Below are 21,448 nucleotides of genomic sequence, written 5' to 3'. Positions count from 1 at the left end.
TGTTTACTTTAATTATATCTACCAGTGTTGACTGTATTGGAGATGAAAACGGAGAAATGTTGACAATGTTATTGCTCACGTAGAGATAACAATAGACCTGTTACATGTTAGCACAAAATGTATTTTTTATGAAAACCACCTGTTTTCCAGAACAAAAAAATTAGCAGGAAGAGGGTGGTTTTGCATTTTTGCAAGTTACTGTAGTATCTGGCATAGTAGACAGCTGGGTCTCATGTAGGCTTCTGTTTTTTTTTTGCTTTTGTTTTGTTTTAAAGATTTATTTATTTGAGAGAGAGATAGTGAGTGATAGGGCAGGGGGAAGAAGGAGAGGGAGAGAGAGAGAATCTCAAGCAGACGCCCCGATGATCGTGGAGCCTGACTTGAGGCTCAATCCCATGACCCCGAGATCATGACCTGAGCTGAAACCAAGAGTCTGACGCTCAACCGACTGAGCCCCCCGGGCGCCACTAGGCTTCTGTTTTTAACCTGTTGAGAAAGTTGTTTTGGTTGAAGTATTTGAAAGAAACTTGGCCTCACCCATAGAAGAGAGGAGTGTCCTAGGTAATTGTGGGCATTCTTCTCTGGTGCTTCACCCAAACTCCACAAGCGGTAGTTTCTTAGAAGTTTGTTGCAATGTGGAGCTTGGCACCCTGCCAGTGAGCTTCTCATGCTCTGCTACGTTCAAGTCCTTTGGTCTGTCCCGAACTTTGGATGGATCTTTCACTCATGCAGGCTTTATGTCGTGATGCATTGCTCACCTGGAAAATACTGCTTCTAAAGTATGCTGATCTTCCAAATAGTGCACATTTAATCCTATAGTTTCAAAAGATGACTTTTGTCGCCGTCACCATCCATCTCATCAGGAACGTCTTTAAGGAGGAGGAAGCTGTCAGGTTCACGGTGGAGGATACAGACTTTCCCAATTCTGATTTTTGCCTGAAACCCCAGTTATTAATCCCAGTTTTCCTTGAAGTGACAGACTCATTTAGTTCACATTTGAGAGACTGTCTGCAAAGTGCCCAAGTTTGAATGAGCACGGTCTGTCTCCCAGCGGCAATTCTAGTAAAGACGGTCTTGGTGGATGACAGGAGCAGCGGGTCCTGTGGGTGCCGCAGAGGCTGTCACCAGGCTCACCCTGAGGTGGCCAGCACCCTTCATTTTGCAGCCACGGTACATGCTGCGCATTTCCCTTCTCATCACAGAGTGTTAAAAATGCCTGTACTCAAGGGTCCAGATGTAATAAAATTCTTAGTTTCCACAGCTTCACCGAGGATATTCCTAAGTGGAACTGCCCTGCCTTTTGCTGCGAGTGAAGGACACCCCACAGCCCCACGGCCCGAGGGTTTGGGGTGGTTTCCTTGGGGCTCACGGAGGCCCCGGCTGCTGCACCCACGCTTGCCTTCGCTCCGTCAGTGCAAAGTCCATCTGAATATTATGAAAATAGCTTTGACTTCGTGGAGCCCTTGACAACCCCAGGGAACCGCAGGGTTTGGGGACCCCATTTAACGAACCGCTGTCTTGGGAGACAAAATCTGCCCTATCTTGCGTGTCATTTTAGTGTGCAGAATTCAGCCTCTTATCAAAGCTGAGAGCTTAAGATTCTGCGTCAGCTGAAAAGAGGCTAGAAAATAGAGAAGGTTCAGATCTCTGGCTGGAAGACGGATAACGTCCTGAGTGAGCCAGGTCACCAAGGAGCCCGTAACACTCAAAATCTGTTCCAAACCGGCTTTGGCAACAAGAGACTGTTCTTGTAGCTGAGACATCCTAGATGGCTTTAGGGTCTCCTTGAGCCAGGGCTCTAACTGTGACACTTAGACCCACTGGCCCTTGCTTTTGCTCTTGCTCTGCTTGCTTTTTTTCCTGTATGTCTCAAGGCAGCTGCTCCCATGGTGGCTCCTGACTGCTTCATACTGATGACCTCTCTGCTCTGAGGGCTGCAGAAACAAGTATTTCCTTCTCTCAGCAGAGCCAGCAGAAGCTGTGAGATGTGCATCTCCTAGGCTCTGATTGGGTCATGCTTCCTGGTCCCTTCTAAGATAGCCCTAGTTCCCAAGGCCTGGCACTGTTGTGTAGTGCTCAGCCTCCACAACCGTTCACAACAGGCTTGGATGTGCGCATCTCTGTGCCAGTTACTGAGGCCAGCATAGTCGTGCTGTAGTTGGCTCCAGGGACAGAGAAGGGATCTGGAGCAAGAGGGGCATGTTTAGCAGGGGAAGGTGGCACAGGCAGCAGTCTGTTGCACTGGGGTTTGGGGATGGTGGTTCCTCTGGGATGCAAGGGGAGGTAGGAAACGTTCAGAATCGCTCTGAGCGCTATGGCCCTTATAACTCCTTTATTTACTTGAACACAAATTGTACAGGTAATCCTAGAGGCCCAGGTGACCCTCAGACTGGCAGAATGAGTGACTGGCTCAAGATTTTTGACCAAAACGTGCTGGTCCCTCCCCACCCACAGAGAGCACGCCAGCCTTTAAAGGAATCGACGGCATTTCAGTGTGTCCTGAAGTGGCTTGATGGGCCACTAATTAAGCAGGTAAAGAAATGTGCTATTTATTGTCCTATGCATGCTGCTGTTGCTCTCAGCTGAGGGGATATTGATTTTCACTTATTTATTTGAATCTTACCACTGTACCCATTACCTTGGGCCTTGGCAGTATTTGGAGGCAAAGTGGCTCATCAGCAAAGAGAATATGTGATTCAGCGACTTGGTCAGCACTTTTGACACTGAGTAAAGGTTTCTTTCTGCCCACAGTAGAGCCATTTAAAAACCCAGGTAATCTGATTTCCTGCGTTATTTCTGAGCAAGGTTGTTTGCAGGAGGTGGGCTCGTGCATGACTCAGCACAGCCTGCTTGTAGCCTGGTGGTTAGAACTGAGGGGCAGAGCTCTGGGTATCCTGGCAGAAGCCGTGTGCCTGGATGTACCACAGCCTTCTGCACGCTCAGGCCCTTGCCCTGCGGCTCTGCCTCTGTGTGTGTCCTTTGAGGGCAGTGGGGCTGCTGGAGAAGTTGGTGCCTCTGCGTTGCCCATGGAGCACCCATGTAATTGGATGGTTCTAGTGAGACCCAGTGGGATGCGTGAGAAGGATCCAGACCTGCCAGTGTGGGCAGGTGACTTTTTGTAGGGTTTGGCCTGGCAAGGCTATGTCCTCTGTGGATGGTAGCGTGGTTCTCCGTGTGTCCACAGTTGTTGGGGTGCTGGATCTAGGAAAGCACTTAGGCCCCACAGCGTTCATTTCCAAGCCCTCTGCTCCAGCGCCTGCTGTGTGCTGGCGTTGTGTTAGCCCGTCGTGGCTGCCACTCCTCCAGCTTTACTGCTCAACACTTTCCCTTTCAGTCCGCTGCCTCCTTGCAGCAGCCCTCGGAAGCAGGGGGCATCACAACTGCATTTCCCAGAAGAGGAGACAGTCTGAGAGAAGTGCAGCTGGTGGCGTGGGGTGCCCTGCTCCAGGCAGCCAGCTGGACCCCAGCCTGGGCAGAAAGCGCCAGCGGCCTCCACCTTATAGGAGCTTGTAGCTTAGCAGACAGCACCATCCTCTCTCCTAGGAAATTTAGGAAGGAAATTTTATTTATTGTCCCATTTTATTTCATTTGTTTATTTGTATTTATTTATTTTTGAAAAGGTAATTATTGTTGAAATTCACAAGGGTACACGAGGAAGTCCCTAAGGCACCAGCGTTCCACACTAGACATAGCCAATGTGACCTGTTTTTTTGTATAACTTTCCAGAAACTCTAAGCAAATATAACAGATAAATATACCTGTATTACTTTGCTTAAAAAAAATATTTGTAGCAGTATGTCTTATAGATTGTTCCCGTCATTACATGAAGAATTTTATTTTTTCTTAAGACAACATAGTAGTTCTCTGTTTGGATGATTTGTTTATCCAGACCCTTATTAACGAACACAGATTTTTTTCCCAGTCATTTGCTATTACAGACACAGCTACAGTGATTAACTTCATTTACACATACGTACACGTATGTCTGTAGAATAATTCCTACAAGTGGAATTCCTGACTTGGAGTTATGTGTTAGAAGTTATTGTGTAAGACCCACTTAGAGGTTGTTTATAAAAAACCACACTTTAGACAGAAAGACGTGAACTGTACGTATGAAAGTAAGAGGATGGAGCAAAGATAGGCCATGTAAACCCAGTAAGAAACCTCTGTGTTGTGCTGATGTCAGACAAAATCGATTTCACAGTGAGGAGTATTACCAGAGATAAAGGGGCGTTTCGTAATGATGATGGCAGTCAAGAAGATAGGACAGTCCTAAATGTGCAGGCACCTCTGTTGAGGCCTTCAAGACCACCCCCAGGTTCAGTGATTCATTGGGAAGGTTCACATGACTCAGCATATAATCAGTCTCACGGGAAAGATTTGCCACAGTGAAAGGACACAGAGTGAGATCAGCTGTGGGAAAGGCATATGGGGGGGAAGTGTGGGGGAATAGGCACATGCTTCAGGGGTCCTCTGCTAGTGGGCCCCACAGGACATATTCAGTTCCCCCAGCAACGCGTCGTGACAACATGTGTGAAATGTTCCCAGCCAAGGAAGCTTGTTAGATACTCAGTGGCCATGGGGTTTTGAGGACCGTTCAGGTGGCAATTCTCTGCCTACCATGTTCCCAAATTCCAGACTCCCAGCAAGAAAGCAGGTGTTCAGCATAAACCACTTTGTACAGTTTAGACACAGGGTACTGTTGTTGGTAGGGTGATGGGAACCCTCCTGAAAGCTAAGTGCTCAGCCTCTAGCCAAGGGCCAGCCTCGTATGCTGGCCTTTCAAAGCATAACTGTTGGGCCAGCTGTGATCCGTGCACAGCACCCAGTAACACAGCTTCCAAACACATGAAGCAAAATTGTGTAGAACTAAAGGGAGCTCCATTCAAATTCACCATCACAACTGGGGACTTTTAACCCTCCTCTCTCAATGATTGATAGAACAAATAGACCAAAAAACCCATAAGGATTTAGAAGATCTAAACACTATCCACCACTTGACCTGTCATCTCTAAAACACTATAACCAACAAATAGAATACACGCTCTTCTCAAGTGCCTATGGACCATTCACCAAGACAGACCGTACGCTGGGCCATGAAAATAAGTCTCAGTGGATTTAAAAGGATTGAAATTTATAGAGTATATATATGTTCACTGACTCGTATGGTATTAAATTAGAAATCAACAAGAAGATACCTAGAAAATCCTCAAATAGCAGGAAATTAACACACTACCAACTAACCCATGGGCCAGAGAAGAATTCAAAGGGAAATTAGAAAATAATTTGAACTGAGTAATGGAAGAACATACCAAAATTTATGGGATTTAAGTAATTTAGTCCTTGGAGGGAAGCTTATAGCTTTGTATAACTATGTAAGAGGAGAAAAAAGGTATAAAATCAATGACCTCTGTGTCCTCCCTAAGAATCTACATGAGAAGAACCAGTTAAACCCGAAGAGAATAGAAGAAGGAAATGGTAGATTTAGAAATCAGTAAAGAAAGGGCAAATAATAGATAAAACCAGCAAAGCTAGAAGTTGGTTCTTTGAAAAGATTAATAAGATTGATAAACTACAAGACCGATCATGTGAGAAGAGCAAGAAAACACAAATTGCCACTATTAGGAAGGAAAGAAGCAGCATTACTATATATCCTACAGATGTTAAAAATACAGTTGAGGGATATTATGAATAACTTGTGTGACAACAAATGTGATAACTTTGTTGAAATGGACAAATTTCTTGAAAAGTATGACTTACCAAAAGCGACACTAAAAGAAATGGAAAATATAAAAAGTCCTGTATTCATTAAAGAAATGGAATTCATAATTAAACAGCTTCCTATCAAGAAATTCCAGACTTAGATGACTTCATTGTTGAATTTTATAAAGTATCAAAGGAAGAAATAATATGAATTTTAGATAAACTCTTCCAGAAAACAGAGGAGGAGAGAATGCTTCTCAGCTGTTTGAGGCTGCCATAACCGATAACCAGATCAGGCGAGGACATCACAAGAAAAGTACGTACTGACGTCCCTCGTGAATATTAGCACAAAAGTCCTTAAAATATTAGGACATCGGATCTACTGATAGACATAAAGGATCAGGTGGGATTTAACACAGGAACCCAAAGTTTTACAGATTTATAGCTGACTCTTGAACAATGTAGAGGTTAGGGGCATTCACTCCCCACACAGTCAAAAATCTGCATGTAACTTTTGACTCCCCCCAAACTTAACAAATAATAGCCTCCTGTTGACCAGAAGCCTTCCCAAGAACGTAAACAGTTGATTAACATGTATTTTGTATGCTATATATGGTGTACTGTGCTCTTACAATAGAGTCAGCTGGAGGAAAGAAAATTCTATTAAGAAAATCGTAAGGAAGAGTAAATACATCTACGGTCCTGTACTGTGTTCATCAAAACCAAACCAAACCAAACCACATATAAATGGACCTTTGCAGTTGTTCAAGGGTCAGCTGTACGCACAATAACCAGTGAAAAGATAGCATTTAAAAGAAGACCAAGTAGAAAAAGAAAAAGACCAAGTAGGAAACGTGCAAAAGTGTAGTCTTACAAAGTTTGTATATTTTAGTTATTTTGAGAATTGACATCTTTAGATGATAGCAAAAATCCCTGTGAAAGGAATTGGCTAAAAATATTACATGCTTTTGAACGCAGGACACTTTCTTAATAATTTTCATATGCCTTTTTGGCCGTTCTATTTCCCATTTTCATTGAGTTTAATTTTTACCATGAATGTTGATTGTGCTTCTTTGCTTTGGGATGGCTATTCCAGTTCAGTTTGATGTTTCCTGGGCACCATTGTCGGTTGGAGCTGTGTGGGAGACATGGATGACTGTCCCATATTCGGTCTTCACACAGTAGCAGAGACTGTTTAGAAACTTACCTGAATAGAAATGGGTACAAAGTAGCATCAAGGTGGGGGGTGGTTAAGGTCTGGAGTTCTGGGAAGAAGTCTAGGTCAGTAAGAAGGGTTTGGGACTTAGGTCCCGGCTGGTGCTTACGTCTCTGAGAGTATAGTGAGAAGCAGGAACAGGAGGAGAGGGAAAGGAGGAGGAGGCAGGGAGGAGGGGGAGGGTGAGGAGGGAAGAGGAGGTGGAGGAGGAGGGAAGAGGGAGGAGAGGGAGGAGGAGAGGGAGGAGGGGGAGGAGGGAGGAGGAGAGAGAGGGAGGAAGAGGAGAGAGAGGGAGGAAGAGGAGGGAGAGGGAGGGAGGGGGAGGGGGAGGAGGAATGGAGATGAGGAGGAGAAAGAGGCTGATGGAGGCACCTTGGGCAGGACCAGCAGTGAGGGGAGGCCTAGGACCAGGCGCCCGGGGGATGAGTGCACCTAGTACTTACATGGGCAAAGTCTGGTTCCAGGCCCTGAGGATGGAGCAGGGAAGAGAATATTCTGGGCTCTTGTCCTCCCAGAGCTCACACTTGGCTGGGGGCAGTAGAGAATTGGATGAACGCTGGGGAAATAGAAAGCTGGGTCAGAGGACGGCCATGGTCAGGGAAGGCAGGGGAGTGAGTCACAGGTGGGAGAAGTTCCTGAGGAGAGGTAGACTAGAAGGGGTGTGGGTAGAGAGGCAGCCTGTATGCTGTGAGAGGTCTGTGAAGCCCCGTGGGCGGGGAGGCCCCTACAACTCCGTGATTGAAACTGGGCTTGGATGCCTCCTCCAGACCTGTTGGCCATCTTCCCCACCTCCATACCTGACACCACCTTGCTCCCAGCATCCCCGGACAGAGAACATGCCATCATCCTTCACTAGGGATGTGAGACTTGTAGCACTAGACCTGGGCAAGGCCTAGACACCCCAAAGCTGCTGACCACCCCATCCTTCCTGCTTCTGTCTGTCACCTCCCACATCCAGCCCATCAGCCGCACCACCCCGTCACCTCCATGTGGTAGCTGGAGGGAGTGTAACGGACAGAACAGTTGTGAGCTGTGTAAAGTGCCCAGCCCAAGGACTTGTGAGAGGCCCCGCTGAGTTACGTGGCACATCCGGCCCCTCCCTCTTCCCCTCACAGTTGCTGCAGTTACACAGGTGGGCGTGGGATTTTGTTTGTATTCAGGGCCGGCGAGGGCAACATGGAGAAGACGGTTTGTTACCGTTCCCCAAGAGGGGTGGGGTATGCCAGGCCACATAGGGCCAAGTGGGGTGGCACCGGGGTCAGTTGGGAGGCGGAACAGCTGGGGAGACCATGGCCAAGAGCTATCATTGTGGTTTTCGTGGGAAGCAACAGGCAAGGCAGGCTGAGCAGGTGACCAGGCTTAGGGTAGCCTGTGTGAATGATCTCTGGCCTCTGGGACTGTAAGAGCCAGATAGAGGGGCAGGTGGGAGTCTGGACTCTGGATTGGTTGGTTTGCACATGATAGATGTTCTGAAAGTCAAGTCATTTTGTCTCTCTGTGCCGTGAGACCTCAGTGCTGTGATTGGCCAGGGGAGGGCCAAGCACTTTAACGCATAACCCTACCAAGACCACTGGCCATGGGAGAGAGGCAGTTCCCCCAAGGGATAGTGACACATAAAAGATAGATGTTAAGTGGGCCAGTTCTCCCCAGCTGGTCGGTCAGCACGGGGGGATGGCTCATGATGTCAAGAAGCCTTCAGGGCCGGTACCCTTCTGTCTCCTAGGGAGTGCTGGAGGTGCTTTCGGAGGTGGGCTGCCATCTGCGTGTGTCTCTCTTTGATGTCACCTACCGACACTTTTTCGGGAAGACGTGGAAGACCGCAGTGAGGCCGGTGGAGCAGCTGTCCAGGCAGCCGTCCAGGATCGTCTTCGATGAGGTGGGCCATGGTGGCGGGTGGGGCTGCTCTGTGGCCCAGAGCAGAGGTGCAGGGGATACTACCAGGGTCACGACCTGTGCATCTCGGACCCGAGGAACGCCACGGAGCGGCAGATGGGCTCTTGCCAAGCTTGTGTTAGCACTGGGCACTTCATCTCCAGACAAAACCTGCGTGGAAGCCGAATGTCCCGAACAGATGAGAGCGCGTGGCTCTGTCGAAACGGTAAGGCAGGGGCACTTGGGGGTCTTCTCACCTTCAAGGAACCTTGGGGTTCTTGGAACAAAGTTAGGAAATTATTGATCTCATCTGGCTCCCCTGTTTCCCCTTACCGTCCTTGTTCCCCTTCTTTCATTTTGGCTTCTTTCTTTGTCTTAAAGATGAGCAATTGAAAAAGGAAGGTGATTTGCCCAGGTAGCAGGTGGCAGAGCCTGGACTCGAACCCATGCCTCTGTTTGGCTTGTGGTTGCACTGGCATTGCTTTCTACCACTTGGTTGTCTCTGGCCGCATGCAGGTCGGTGTTTTCTCTCTTGGTTCAGCTGCACCAAATACCAGCCTCTGTTCGGCTCTGGGGCTGGGTGGCGGGGGTGGAGGTGGACGGCATGGGCATGGTAGGATGGGGGGACCCCAAAGGCAGGTGACAGAGTCATTGCACGTTGTGGTAAGCTTTGGAAGGAGACCAGCGCACTGCTGTCCCTGGGGGCAAACGGGGAGACCTGCTGCGAGAAGGCAAAGAAGGTCCCTTCACTGTGAACATTGCAACCGAACCTGCAGGAGGAAGAGGCTAGTCCTTTGAAGAGCTGTGAGGGGAGCTGTGAGCAGGCTGCACGGGTGTGGCGCAGGGACAAGAGCCCAGGGCTGGGCTGGGCTTCCGAACAGTTTGGGTCTGCTTGATTGACGGGCACAGGTCTGGAGAGGACTGAGGCCCCCGTTGACTTGGTCTTTCTTGTGTGTAGAGTGAGGCTGGAGGGATAGGTAGTGCTGTGAATAATGGAGGTGGTGGTGACCACAGCCGTTCTTGGAGGTGTCACTGCATGAACCAGAGCCTAAGATGGCCCTTTTCTGCTGGGGACTGTCCCGGCCCAGTCGTGACGCCGCTGGGGGCCGGCGGAGCACGTTCTGCTCTCTGCATTTGGCTGCCACCCGGAGGTAGGATTGCGGTTGGGGCATGGATTGATTCTGATGGGAGCCGTCCCTTCACGGGGGTGTGGAGGGCCCTCCTGCCCCCAGAGGTCAGGAAGGCCCCATAAAGCCTGGCTAAAACATGTGTCCTGGGCACAGAAGGTGCGCCTTTTGTTAAGGTGGTCACACGGCACATGCAAAGGCCACTGAAAGGCCTCTGGCTGGCCACGCCGTGTCTGAGTCACGTGTGGGCCTGTTGGCGACTCCTTACAGGGCTGTGTCAGCACAGGTGATGAGTGGCCTTCATGGCTCTGACGCGGCAGGACAAGATTCGCCAGGAGCAGTGTGGCCGTGGTGTGGCTGATCACCTGGCCCAGGCTCAGCCTCGCTGCCCTGGGGGGCAGCCTTCGGATGTCTCTTTGTCACGTGTACAGTCAGACCAGGGACGCCTGGTGTGTGACAGTTACTACAGTGAGTGATGAAGGCGGTGGTGACATGCTGTCCCTGCTGGGGAGTTAACCGCGGGCGGGGCGTTGGCTCACGGCACATTTATGTGATCCCCTCGTCGCCACCTTCCTCCAGAGGTCGGTGTTATGTGTCCCTCCTTAAAGAGTAATCCAGCAGGTCAGGAGGCCGGGAGTGCCCGGAGCAGCGGACCTGGGGAGGCTGTCTCCACAGCCTGCGCCTGACCCGCGTCTGCTCCCAGGGCCCTGCACTCTCTGTCTGGAAGAATCTCGTGTGTCGAGGGATGGAGGTGTGTGCTGAAATCAGCACTGGAGTGCTTTGCAGTTGTGGTTTTGGAATGAGTCCCTCTTCCGTGTCCTCCCCTCAGCCCACCTTCCCGTGGCCTGTGGCGAGTGGTGGGATGTCCCTGTGGTGGGGTCGTGTCCCACAGGCCGTGCTCTGCCCGGAGTGGCTCGGCTCTGGTGACCCTGTGGAACTGACCTGCTCCTCCTGGACTTGTCCAGGCGTCGCATTCCTACCCCCAGAGGTCTCCGCTGCCACACCGGTTGTGGGACCGAGACACTTCAGACGTCAACTGGTCCTGAGGCCTCCTGGCTCACAGCTCAGGGCCACATCCAGAGTCGGGTGGGGGGGCGCTCCTGCTCAGCCTCGGCTGCTCTCATTCTTTGTCTTCTGATGAGCTGGGTGTGGCGATAGGGGATGGTGGGTTAGTGAGGACCACAGTGTTTAACGTTTCTGGAAGATTCTGTGCCCTTCAGTTCTGGAGTTGCTGACGCGGAGCCTGCAGCAGGGCCAGTGGGCTGAACCGAGTGACGGAGCTGCTCCGAAGCTGCTGCTGCCCGGCTGCTATGCCCAAGGCGAGCAGCAGAGGCCAGTGGCGCCCCAGGAATGCGGTCCGGCCTGCCGCGCCCTTCAGCAGCGTCCTCCAAGCCAGCACTTCTCTCATTTCCTTGATGCTTTGAACACAGGGAAATGGGTTTCTTTCCAGCTTAGTTAATGAAAGAGCATCCCGTGTGCGGCACATGCCTGCGTGCTTCTGTGCATGTCCGTGCACACAGGCCATCGGTTCTGTGCGTGTCCGTGCACACAGGCCGTCGGAACGCAGACCGTTCCCGTGGCAGCACTGACACACGGAGGGCCTGCGCGCTCTGCCCGTGCACCCATGGAAATAAGTACACTGTGCCCTGTTCAGAGGGGAGTCTGAAACTCGGTGAAGGTCTTTTTCTGATTTTATTAATTGCCCGTGTTTTCTGGTTTTACTGGTCAGCGGTGGCGTGGGGAGATCTGATGGAAGGTGAACAGGCCGCCAGTAGCAGGGGACCATCTTTGGAATCACCGTGGCTGTCCAGTCCCAATGTGGATTAGTGACCTAAGCTCGGGTGCTTGGGGTTTTCCTGAGTCGTCAGTGTCCTATGTAGCTCTGATTGTATTACTTGGCAAACAACGTCCTGGAAAAAGACCTGGAAAAAGGGAGTCTTGCCTTGAACCCGAGCTGGTTTTCCATGAATGATGAATTCCTCCCCCCTTGGCCTCCTCCCTTGGGCTCAGCCTCCTGGGCGCTGCCTGGTGGAGCCTCTCAGCTCAAAGACCAGGGTTCTGAGCCATCCTTCCAGACCGTCCTCCTGTAGAGGAATCGCCTTTCACTTCTGCTGATATGGTTAATAATTTGTTCAGCCTCTCAAAAACTATCTTTTAAAAAATAATCTGAGAAGCCAAAGTACCATGCAGTTTCTACATTTTCTTTCTGAGATGGACATAATTCTCCTTCAAATTCTCCCCTTAACTAACCGTGCGCAGGCTTCCCGTGACAGTCTCATTTTTCCTCCTCCTCCTATTTTATGGGAGTGACTGGGCAGGAATCCTGGGGCTTTTCCACAGACGGCCGCCATGCAGATGGGCTTGCTCCTACCCAGGGCTCCCTTCAGCCCTGGCTGTTGCTAGAGGAGTAGGGAAACTGGCCGTCCGAGCTCAAGATACAGCTAAACGGGTTGCTTCTGCTTCCCTTAACCAATGCCATGAGAAACCATTCTTTTTTTTTTTTTTTTTTTTAAAGATTTTATTTATTTATTTGACAGAGAGAAACAGCCAGGGAGAGAGGGAACACAAGCAGGGGGAGTGGGAGAGGAAAAAGCAGGCTCCTAGCAGAGAGAGCCTGATGTGGAGCTCGATCCCAGATCAAGGGGATCACGCCCTGAGCCGAAGGCAGACGCTTAACGACTGCGCCACCCAGGTGCCCCATGAGAAACCATTCCTGAGTGTTCTCATTCGTCAGAGTAATGAGAGCCATGTAATTCCCTCTTTAAAAGTGGATGCTGTCAAGGAGTATCAGTGTAACCCCAAGGAGACTCTGGAAGCTCTTCTAAGTGACCCAGTTAATCCCCTGCTTCTTGAATGTGCCCTGGTCTTCTCCCGCCACAGCCACCCTGCCTCTCACGGGTCCTCTGCGCTGCTCCCCAGTGTAGGTGAGCACAGCAGGAGCCGGAGGGCAGCGTCCTTCCGCGGGGCGCGGACTACGGAGTCTCCCTCCGCGGAGGACCCCTTCCTCTCCAGCTCTACGGAAAGCACCCCAGGGACTTGGAGCCAGAAGTGGGGGGATGACCGCTCTCCAGGATGCTTCTAGTATTGGGCCTTCGTTGTCAGGAGATTTAACGACCTGCTATGGGGGACGATAGAAAGCTTTAAATCTGTCAACTTGTGTTGTTCATTCATAGTAGTATATACTGTGGGGTATTTGGGGTTGCTTTTCTGAGGGAGCCGAGGAGGTGTACTTTAGGCTGGGGTGGGGCTGGCTCAGGCCCTGGGTGTGGGCATTGATGGAGGTGAGCTCTCACTTATTCCTGCGGGCTTTCAGGCCAGTGACCCAAACTCTTGACTCTGACTTATCGCCTGGGTGTGAGAGATAACGCTACGTGTGTCATAAGGTTACGTGGTGCTAAATAATATGTCTTCAGGAATGGACACCCAGTTAGCCGTGCGCATCCGTTCAGCAAGCACACGGTGCCGGGCTCCGTTCGGGAGCTGGACACAGCAGAACGGAGAAGGCAGCGTGTCACCACGTCAGTCGGGGCTGAAGTTTACGTTGTCACGCTGGACGGGGCTTCTCAGCCTCGCACACTGACATTTGGGGCTGGACACGTCTCCTGGTACGGCTGGATCCATCGTGTGCTGTTTGCTGTGGGTGACAGTGGGCTCTGTCCTGGGTGAACAGAAGCTTCTGACTTCAGACCTCGAGACTTTAGGTTTCCCAGCAGAGAGTTTTGTGTAGCAGAGATCCCCGCGCTCGGAGCGCTCAGTGTCCTGGTGGGAAGTGTACAGGAAACCATCCGAGCCTCAAGCGGGAGGCTGAGCTGGCGGATCGGAGCTGCAGGAGGTGCTTGTAAATTATCTGCCTTCCTGAAGACATTCTATTAAAGGTGTATTTAAAAAGAATTGCTTGGAAGGCACTGTTGTAATCTCCGCCCTGCTCTTCCCTGGCCGTGCCGCCCAGCCTTCTGCTTGGGACCGAAGGGGGCGGGTTGTGGTGGTGCCGTTGGGGACGCATGCTTGCAGCCTCTCCACAGAGGCACATCATCAGAGACCCAATTTCAGTTCTGTCCTGTGGGTGAGAAATGGGGACCAGGCCCCGAGGCAAAATGGTGTCCGTGTTTTTGAAGATGAAGGCATTAAGACAGGAGCATGTCCATGATGTATTAATCTGTTTATCCTGTCAGGGAGGAAACCTGTCAAATGTAGATGAGTGGGATGTGACTGGGGTGAATTGAGGGCCCCCCTCTTTGGTCTCGAGAGGCCCTGTCTTGCAGGTAATTTGATGGGCTTGACTCAAACTTCTAATCATGCAATTTCAGTTAATGCATAGGGTTTTCCTCTCAAAGCTGCACGGTGTTAATTACGTGTCCTCAGACTGAAGGGCCTGTTTGCAGGTTTTGCTCAGCGGAGTGCTGGCGGGATGTGTGGCGGGAATGGTGCCTAGGTACAGGTGAACAGGGCTGGCCCGACATCGCCCTCCTGGGGACAGTCCCTGCAAGGTGACCAGGGGATTAAAGCTTGTTAAACACCAAAAATCAGCTGAGTAAATTTGAAGATCTAATTGGCTTTATTCACGACTCGTGAATCGGGCAGCATCCCCTCTAGCAAATAGAAAGGAGCTCCGGGGAGCTGGACAAAGTGAAGGGCTTTTATAGACAGAATGGGGTGGGAAGAAGATGTTTCTAGTGAAGAGAAACTTTTTTTCAGGCAAGGTGACCTTCCTGTTGGGGGAGGTGAGAGGGGTACCCCAAGGAGATTGCCTCCCTGGCACTGAGCAGGGAGTTCCAGATCCAGCGGCTAAAGGCTGCATGCCTGGGAGAGGTGGGAAAGGCAGCTGGGTCTGGCAGCCCTCGGTTTGCGGGCTGGGGCTTAGCACGGGTGACTCGGGCCTGTGGGTTTTTCCTCACAAGCTGCAGAGCTGCCTTGGGCTCTCGCCCCTGGGAGGCTTTTTCTTCACATGCTTCTGGTCGGTCCTGAGCAGGGTTTGGGTTTTATGCCTGCCTAATCTAGCTTTTACCTTTGAACTCTGAACTTGAGGGTGGATCGTGTTTTCAGGTTCCTTAGAAATTCTTCAGCCCAGCGCTGTTCCCACGCTGAAGGGTCCGTAAATTATGTCTGGAAAAGAGTATGCGCCCTTCACGGCAACACCCGGCACAGCACGGGTCGTGGTCAGGATGCACTTCAGCGGCCGACCGTCCAGGTTGAAGATGGGGCTTTAGCAGACAGACAACAACGGGGCTCTGCTCTTGTTGTTTTGGTCTCAGAACAGTTGTTTTCGGGGGTAAACGGAAGGGAGAGGGAGCAGCCATAGATTTGAACTTGGAACATGCAGCTGGTCCCACGGCCTCCAGGCAGAGCGATTTCAAGGTGACCTCTAAGTGGGCGATGACCGTGGCTTTGCATCAGGGTTTAAAATATTTGTTTCACTGCCAATAGGAAAAGGGGATAGTGTTCCTAACAGGGATGTGCACAGGTATAAATATAAGAGGTGAGACAGGGACAAACCCGACTCTACAGCGGGGCTTTTGAAAACAGTTCTTGAGTCTTGGAAACAGAAACATAATTCTCTTTTGGTCCAACCACCTGTCAGCTGTAAGTGGTCATTATTTCATCATTTTGCAATAAAAGATAATAGAATAACGATTTATATCTCATGGCTGGTGTTTTAATGCGTCTCTCAGTTATCCTGGGCTGACAGTCTGTGATTACAGTAAACGTTTTCCCGGTGACACCATGGTAATGACTCGTTAATGGGGGATTAGTCCACGTTTAAATCTCGTCCTTTCAGTGGCCCAGCCTGGCCCTGCCTTACCGCTCCCTGCCTTGTGAGGGGGGGTGGGGGTTGTGCTCAGCGGGTGACCCGGCACCCCGTGCTTGTCCCCTAGCACAGACGCTGCTGTTCCGGGGACCCCTCCGTGTCCAGAGCCCCCATCTAGGTTTATTCTGCAGAATCCGGCAGCGCCTCTGTCCCCATCTTCGGTGCCTATGACGTTTATTAGTTTTAAATAAAAGCAGCCGCACTGGGCTTCATGAAGTAGAAGGAAACCTCGCAGAGCAGAGGCGCTTTCTTTCCCCCTGAGCACACATCCCTGCGAGGCTGGAGGCAGGAGGATCTGACCCTTTCCACCGCCCCCTGGTGATGGGCAGGAATGGGGCCCAGCTGGGCTGCATTTGCATATGAGGGAGTGGGAACATTCCAGGTGGGAAGCCTTTTAAGAGCAACTTGAATACCGTCTGCTTGGCTTAGATCCAAAAAACAAATCTTGTAAGAAAATGATGTCAAGGCGATTTTTTGTCATAAAAAGGTGTTAGTTCTAAACTGGGGATAATTACACAGCATCTCCAGAAATCTAAGGCTTCTGCTTAGTTGGAAGAGAACTAGTTTAGGTGGGGCTTCCTAACGGTTGGAGTCGGTCCTGGTGAGTGGTGTTGTAATTTTTTGCAGCGAGCGCTCCATCAAGTGGCTCAGCGGGCCTGTGTGTGTCTGTGTGCGTGTGTTTGCAGCGACCGGGTCCTCGCCGGGCCACGGGGTGGTGCACAGAGGGCCTGCTGTCTGTCGGCATTTTCTGTGGGTGGGAAGCTCCTGGAGCAGAAGCCAATGGTCTGATGTCCTGGGTGTTGGGCGCTCCGGAATGTTCTTGACTGCGAGGGAGCTACTGTACGGTGCCTGTTCTCATGCGGCGCCGGGGAAGGGACGCGGGGTTGCACACGGCCATGCGCTTGTGGCGTTTATACGACGGCAGAGCGAGTGTGCCCGCGCCTTTTCTGTGCGCTCTACACAGCTGGTGGGTGGTCAGTCCGTCACCGAACTTGTGGTTTCTGTTTTGCAGCCCATGTACTTTCACACGTCCTTAAACCACCCTAACGTGCTGGCCGTGGTCGAAGTGGTCGCCGAAGGCCGGAGGCAGGACGGCTCCCTCCAGGCTTTGTCGTGTGGGTTTGGAATTCTTCGGATCTTCGGCAACAAACCGGAATCTCCTACCTCTGCCTCCCAGGACAAGCGGTATCTGCCTTGTTTTCTTCACCCTTGGGGCTTCCAGCATCATCTTGTGGAGATTTAGCTGCTCGTCATTGGCCACAGCAGAAAGCGTTACGATTGTCAACTCGTGCTGTGGTCTGTTGCTGACAGTGTGGACTGTGGGAGTAACTGTTTGCCATTTCTGGGGAACCGAGCAGGTGTCCTTTAGGTTGGGGTGGGACTGGCTCAGGCCCTGGGTGTGGGCGTTGATGGAGGTGGGCTCTCACTTATTCCTGTGGGGTTTTAGGCCAGTGACCCAAACTCTGACCCAAACTCTTGACTCCGATTCGCTCTGGGCGTGAGAGATAACGCTATACGTGTGGTAAGTGATGTCGGAAAGACTAGTTAGGATTTGAAGCCGATGGCCAAGAAAGAATTCTTGAGATGTGTTTGGTGCAAAAAGGTGGTTTTATTAAAGCACGGGGACAGGACCCGTAGGCAGAAAGAGCTGCACTGGGGTCGTGAGGAGTGGCCCATTATATACTCAAGTTGGGAGGGGGTTAGGGGTAGTGTAAGTCTCTACGGAATTGGGAAGCAAGGCTTCCAGGACCTCGAGGGGACTAAGGGTTGTTAGGAAAAGGTCATTTATTACTGTCTCATAAAACCTGAGTCATGACACCCTTCAGATGTGTATCGGTGGGCGTATGCTTGGGGGATGATTGCCAGCATGTATCTTGGAGGGTAGAGATAAAGGAAGTTTCCAAAGGCATTTTTCTGTGTTGAAGTAGACGTACAGGGTCCTGGGGCTGGGGCTAGGATTGCCTTTTGCCCTTAGCAAAGTGTCAGCATGGAGGCAGTTGAGTCCCTAGAGGAAGGTCACTCTGCCTGTTTCAGGGACTTGTCAGTGCGCCGTAGGGAGGGATAATTTTTCTTCTGCCTTGGATCCTCACATCAGTAAGGTTACGCGGTGCTGAATAATATGTCTTCAGGAACGGACACCCAGTTAGCCGCGCGCATCCGTCCAGCAAGCACACGGTGCCGGGCTCCGTTCGGGAGCCGGACACAGCAGGACGGAGAAGGCAGCGTGTCACCACGTCAGCCGGGGCTGAAGTGTACGTTGTCACGCTGGACGGGGCTTCTCAGTCTCACACGCTGACATTTGGGGATGGACACGTCTTTGCTGTGGGGGCCGTCCTCGGGCACTGCAGGGTGTCTAGCAGATGCCAGAAGCACTCCCCTCCGCTCCCAGCTGTGACGGTCGGAAATGTCTCTGGACAGTACCACATGTCCTCTGTGAGGCAGTATCCCTGGGTGAGAACCACTGCTCTAGGTACCCAGCCGTGACGGTTCCTCAGATGTTGTCTTTTGTGGGACATTTCAGAGATGATAAATTTCCCTGGTGTAGTTTTTCCAGCGCCTGGGTCTTGGGTGCGTCGGGGCAATGCTGTCTGCGTGCTGGAGGTGTGTTGCCAGGAGCTCTGGGGGCACGGGGGGGGCGGGGGGGGTGCTGCTGGTCTGCTCAGCTGTCTCTTTTCTACAGAGGATGAGATGGCATGGAGAAAGCTCTAGCGGGTGTGGGGTGAGAAGTGTTGCTGACGTTTCGTGACTGAATGCAAGATGCAGAGGGCTGACACGCGCTCTGTGGACTTGTTTTGCAGGTTGAGGCTGTATCACGGCACCCCCCGAGCCCTCCTGCACCCGCTGCTCCAGGACCCTGTCGAACGTAAGAGATGAGGCCCGCCCGGCCCGGCCTGCGGTGTTGGGTGTTGCCGTGGGAGTCCTCCCGTCCTCCCTGTAACTTCCCCACATGTTATCTGCTTTGAGCCCATCTTGTGCTCTTTCTCAGCATAAACTGTTATCAGCTTAGCTGATTGATTTAGTGGATTAGGGCAAAGTGTATGGTGGGCTTGGATTTGCCACAACTGAAGGAACGGTAAGGGGAGGGTGTTGCTTCGCACAGATGGCCCCGGGAGAGGCGCCCAGAGCCGCCTGGTGGGAGGCTGTCGGCCTCCTGGCCTCTGGGGCAGCGGCCTTGTCCACCAGATGAAGCAGCTGCTGTTTGTCACTGGCCACACTGGCACCAGAAACCTTTCGCTGTGAGGCCCGTTGGTTCTGTCTGGCTCGACGAGGCCGTCCAGCTGTTCCTGACTGCAGAGGACCGTCCTGCAGGGGTGCCCGCCGTCCTCCTTGAGACCCAGCAGCCGGGGGGCCTGCCTGAGGCAGAGCAAGGCTTCCTGCCAGGCCTCTGTGACCCAGAGGCTGTGTGACCCACTCTGGCTGCCGGGTGCATGGAGGATGGATGGGGGCGCCTGGTGGAAGCCATCTTGGAGGCCCGTGCCGGAGGCCCATGCTGGCCCAGGGCAGGGTTGTGGAGGGGGTCAAGTGGTTGGAGGTGGATCTGTTTGGGAGGGTGATTTTCTGTATCTTTGAGTTGCTGCCTGGATTCTGTGATGGGAATTTTGAGCATGCCCCATGGCCTGAGTTAAAAATTGAGCCAACCCCATCCCTTCCACTGCCTGCTGAATTTGATGAAAATTTCATGATGGAGGAGGAATTAGTCTGAAGCTTAATTTTATTGATAAATATTGGCTCTTAGGTTATTTCTTAGTTGAGTCTAATCATTGCTTTGCTAGCATTTTGTGTCCTGGAGCACCCTTAGGGTCAGGACTTGTTTTTTAAATTTTTAATTTTATGTTAAGTGGGATTTAACACCCAACGTGGGGCTTGACTGCACAACCCTGAGATCAAGAGTCACATGTTCACAGACTGAGCCAGCCAGGCACCCCGGCATCAGGACCTTTTGAAGGACGTGTGCAACCAGCACCTTGTCCTGGGACCGCGTTGAAGGCCGTGTGGTGTGGGCGTGCCTGAGGGGGCGTGGCTGGTAGCTCACCTCCCTGTGGGCATTTCCAGAAATGTACGCATTTCTTGCCTGAATGGGCAATACATGCACGTGATTCAGAATTAAAATAGCATAAAAAAGCATAAAAAGGTTCAGTGAGGCCTCCCCCCCCCCCCCCCCACTGCTGTGCGCCCTCCGCTGTACCCCAGGCGGCCTGAGTCTCCTGGACCCTGGGGGTCTCTACCAGGACAGGAGCAGAGGTGCATGTCCAACTCTCATTTTTCTCTCTGCTTTTCCCCTGAATGGTTTACCTTAGAGAAGGTTAGACTTAGAGTGACTCTGCGAGCAGACACGGGGTAGACCGGCAGCACCGAGGTTGGGAGCATCGCTGGTGTGGATGGCTGCCCTTTTGCACACATGCCTGTGCGGCTGTGGCTTGAACTCCTGGAAGCTGCGGTGCTGGGTCTGGGGGCTAGTTTGTAACATTTCTCCTGTTTGCTTTCCACGGAGGCCCAACCAGTGTCTCCAACCAGCCACACGGGAGGGTGCCTTTTGGGGCATTTAAAATTTTAAACTAAGCAGATCCCATGTTTGTAGCATTTAGGTATGAAAAATATAGTTTTCATTAATTTCTTTTTCTAACAAATGCAGTAGATCATAGTTCTTTTTTCATGAAATCACATAGTGTGTCTCAGAAGGTGGTGAGGCTCCTGTCAATGGAAGAAATCAAGACCAAGCAAGACTCTGGTGGGGATGAGTACAGGGCATGTCCCTGGGCCCTCTCAACCCCAGGGCCCTGTGATTCTGGGCTCTGCCTCTTCTTGCGCCCCGGTTTCTGTGGGTGCTGTTCCCTCCATCTTGCTGAGCTCTGTGTCTGGGCCTTTCTCAGCGGCTGCTTTCTCCAGGATGCTCTCCCTCTTCCACTTCCCCCCTAGCTCACTATCCGCTATCTGCACCTTTCCTGGGGTTCGATCCCGTTCTCCCTTGTACTACGGGTATCGGTGTGTTAGTGATACAGAGCGTGTATCCTTGAGGGCAGGGCTCTGTCTCAGGGGCTGCTGCCTCCAGGCCCTAGTCCTGATGCCAAGTGGGAAAGGGAGGCTGGCTGGGGCCAAGGGTGCCTTCTAGCCCCCCTCTGATGATGGGGACCAGACAGTGCCTGGACTTAAGCACTCGGGGGGTGGGGAGAGGTGAGCAGGAGAGGTTTTGTTATGTTGCATTGAAAACAAGTATCTCTGTCATTACAGTTTCAGCAGAGAGTTAACTAAGAATTGATTCTTTTTTGCTTTTTAGGCTGATCTAACAGAGCTCTTCCCCTTTCTCTGTGGAAAAATACGTTTCCTGTTTGTGGTGTTTCTTGCTTAGATGCTCAATTTATTGGCTGGTTCGACCAAAAGGGCCTTTGGTTCCAGCTGTCACATAGGTGTTTCTCCCCCAGAAAACACACATATGACCCTCATTGAGAGCTGCAGCCTGCAGTACACCCTGAGGCCACACCCGCTCCTGGAGCCCGTGTTCCATCTTCTTCCTGAGAACCTTCTGGTGTCTGGGCTGCAGCACATACCTGGCCTCCTTCCAGCTCATGGAGGAAAGGGTAAGCGTTGCTCTGTCTGTCTCTGTCCATTTGGTGAGTCTGTATTAGCTGATGGTCAGACCTTGCAGGAATCAGGCTCTGTGGTGGAGGTGGGCTGGCATGGCTAGGCAGTCTTAGCCAACGGCCTGGTGAGGGGCGGTGATGGGAG

General features: G+C 51.7%; 1 protein-coding gene across 4 annotated transcripts in view; it reads left to right on the top strand.

Annotated features, from left to right (window-relative positions):
- NPHP4 (nephrocystin 4) overlaps nucleotides 1-21,448 on the top strand; it is a 114,240-nt gene that overhangs the window by 4,298 nt on the left and 88,494 nt on the right. For 2 of the 4 annotated variants that reach the window (XM_048222046.2, XM_057305414.1), the window contains exons 3-7: nucleotides 2,360-2,532; nucleotides 8,643-8,795; nucleotides 16,737-16,909; nucleotides 18,523-18,587; nucleotides 21,145-21,300. In XM_048222046.2, coding sequence (XP_048078003.1) covers nucleotides 2,398-2,532; nucleotides 8,643-8,795; nucleotides 16,737-16,909; nucleotides 18,523-18,587; nucleotides 21,145-21,300 — 682 coding nt within the window. In that variant the 5' untranslated portion in view covers nucleotides 2,360-2,397. Of the gene's footprint in view, nucleotides 1-2,359; nucleotides 2,533-8,642; nucleotides 8,796-16,736; nucleotides 16,910-17,853; nucleotides 17,977-18,522; nucleotides 18,588-21,144; nucleotides 21,301-21,448 lie in introns of those variants that run through there. The other 2 variants (XM_044391420.3, XM_057305413.1) reach the window with 2 other exon arrangements.

Source organism: Ursus arctos, unplaced genomic scaffold (assembly GCF_023065955.2).
Source record: "Ursus arctos isolate Adak ecotype North America unplaced genomic scaffold, UrsArc2.0 scaffold_32, whole genome shotgun sequence".
Classification (NCBI taxonomy): Eukaryota; Metazoa; Chordata; class Mammalia; order Carnivora; family Ursidae; genus Ursus; species Ursus arctos.
Note: the sequence above shows the minus strand (reverse complement) of the source record. Positions and strands in the feature narration are given on the sequence as shown.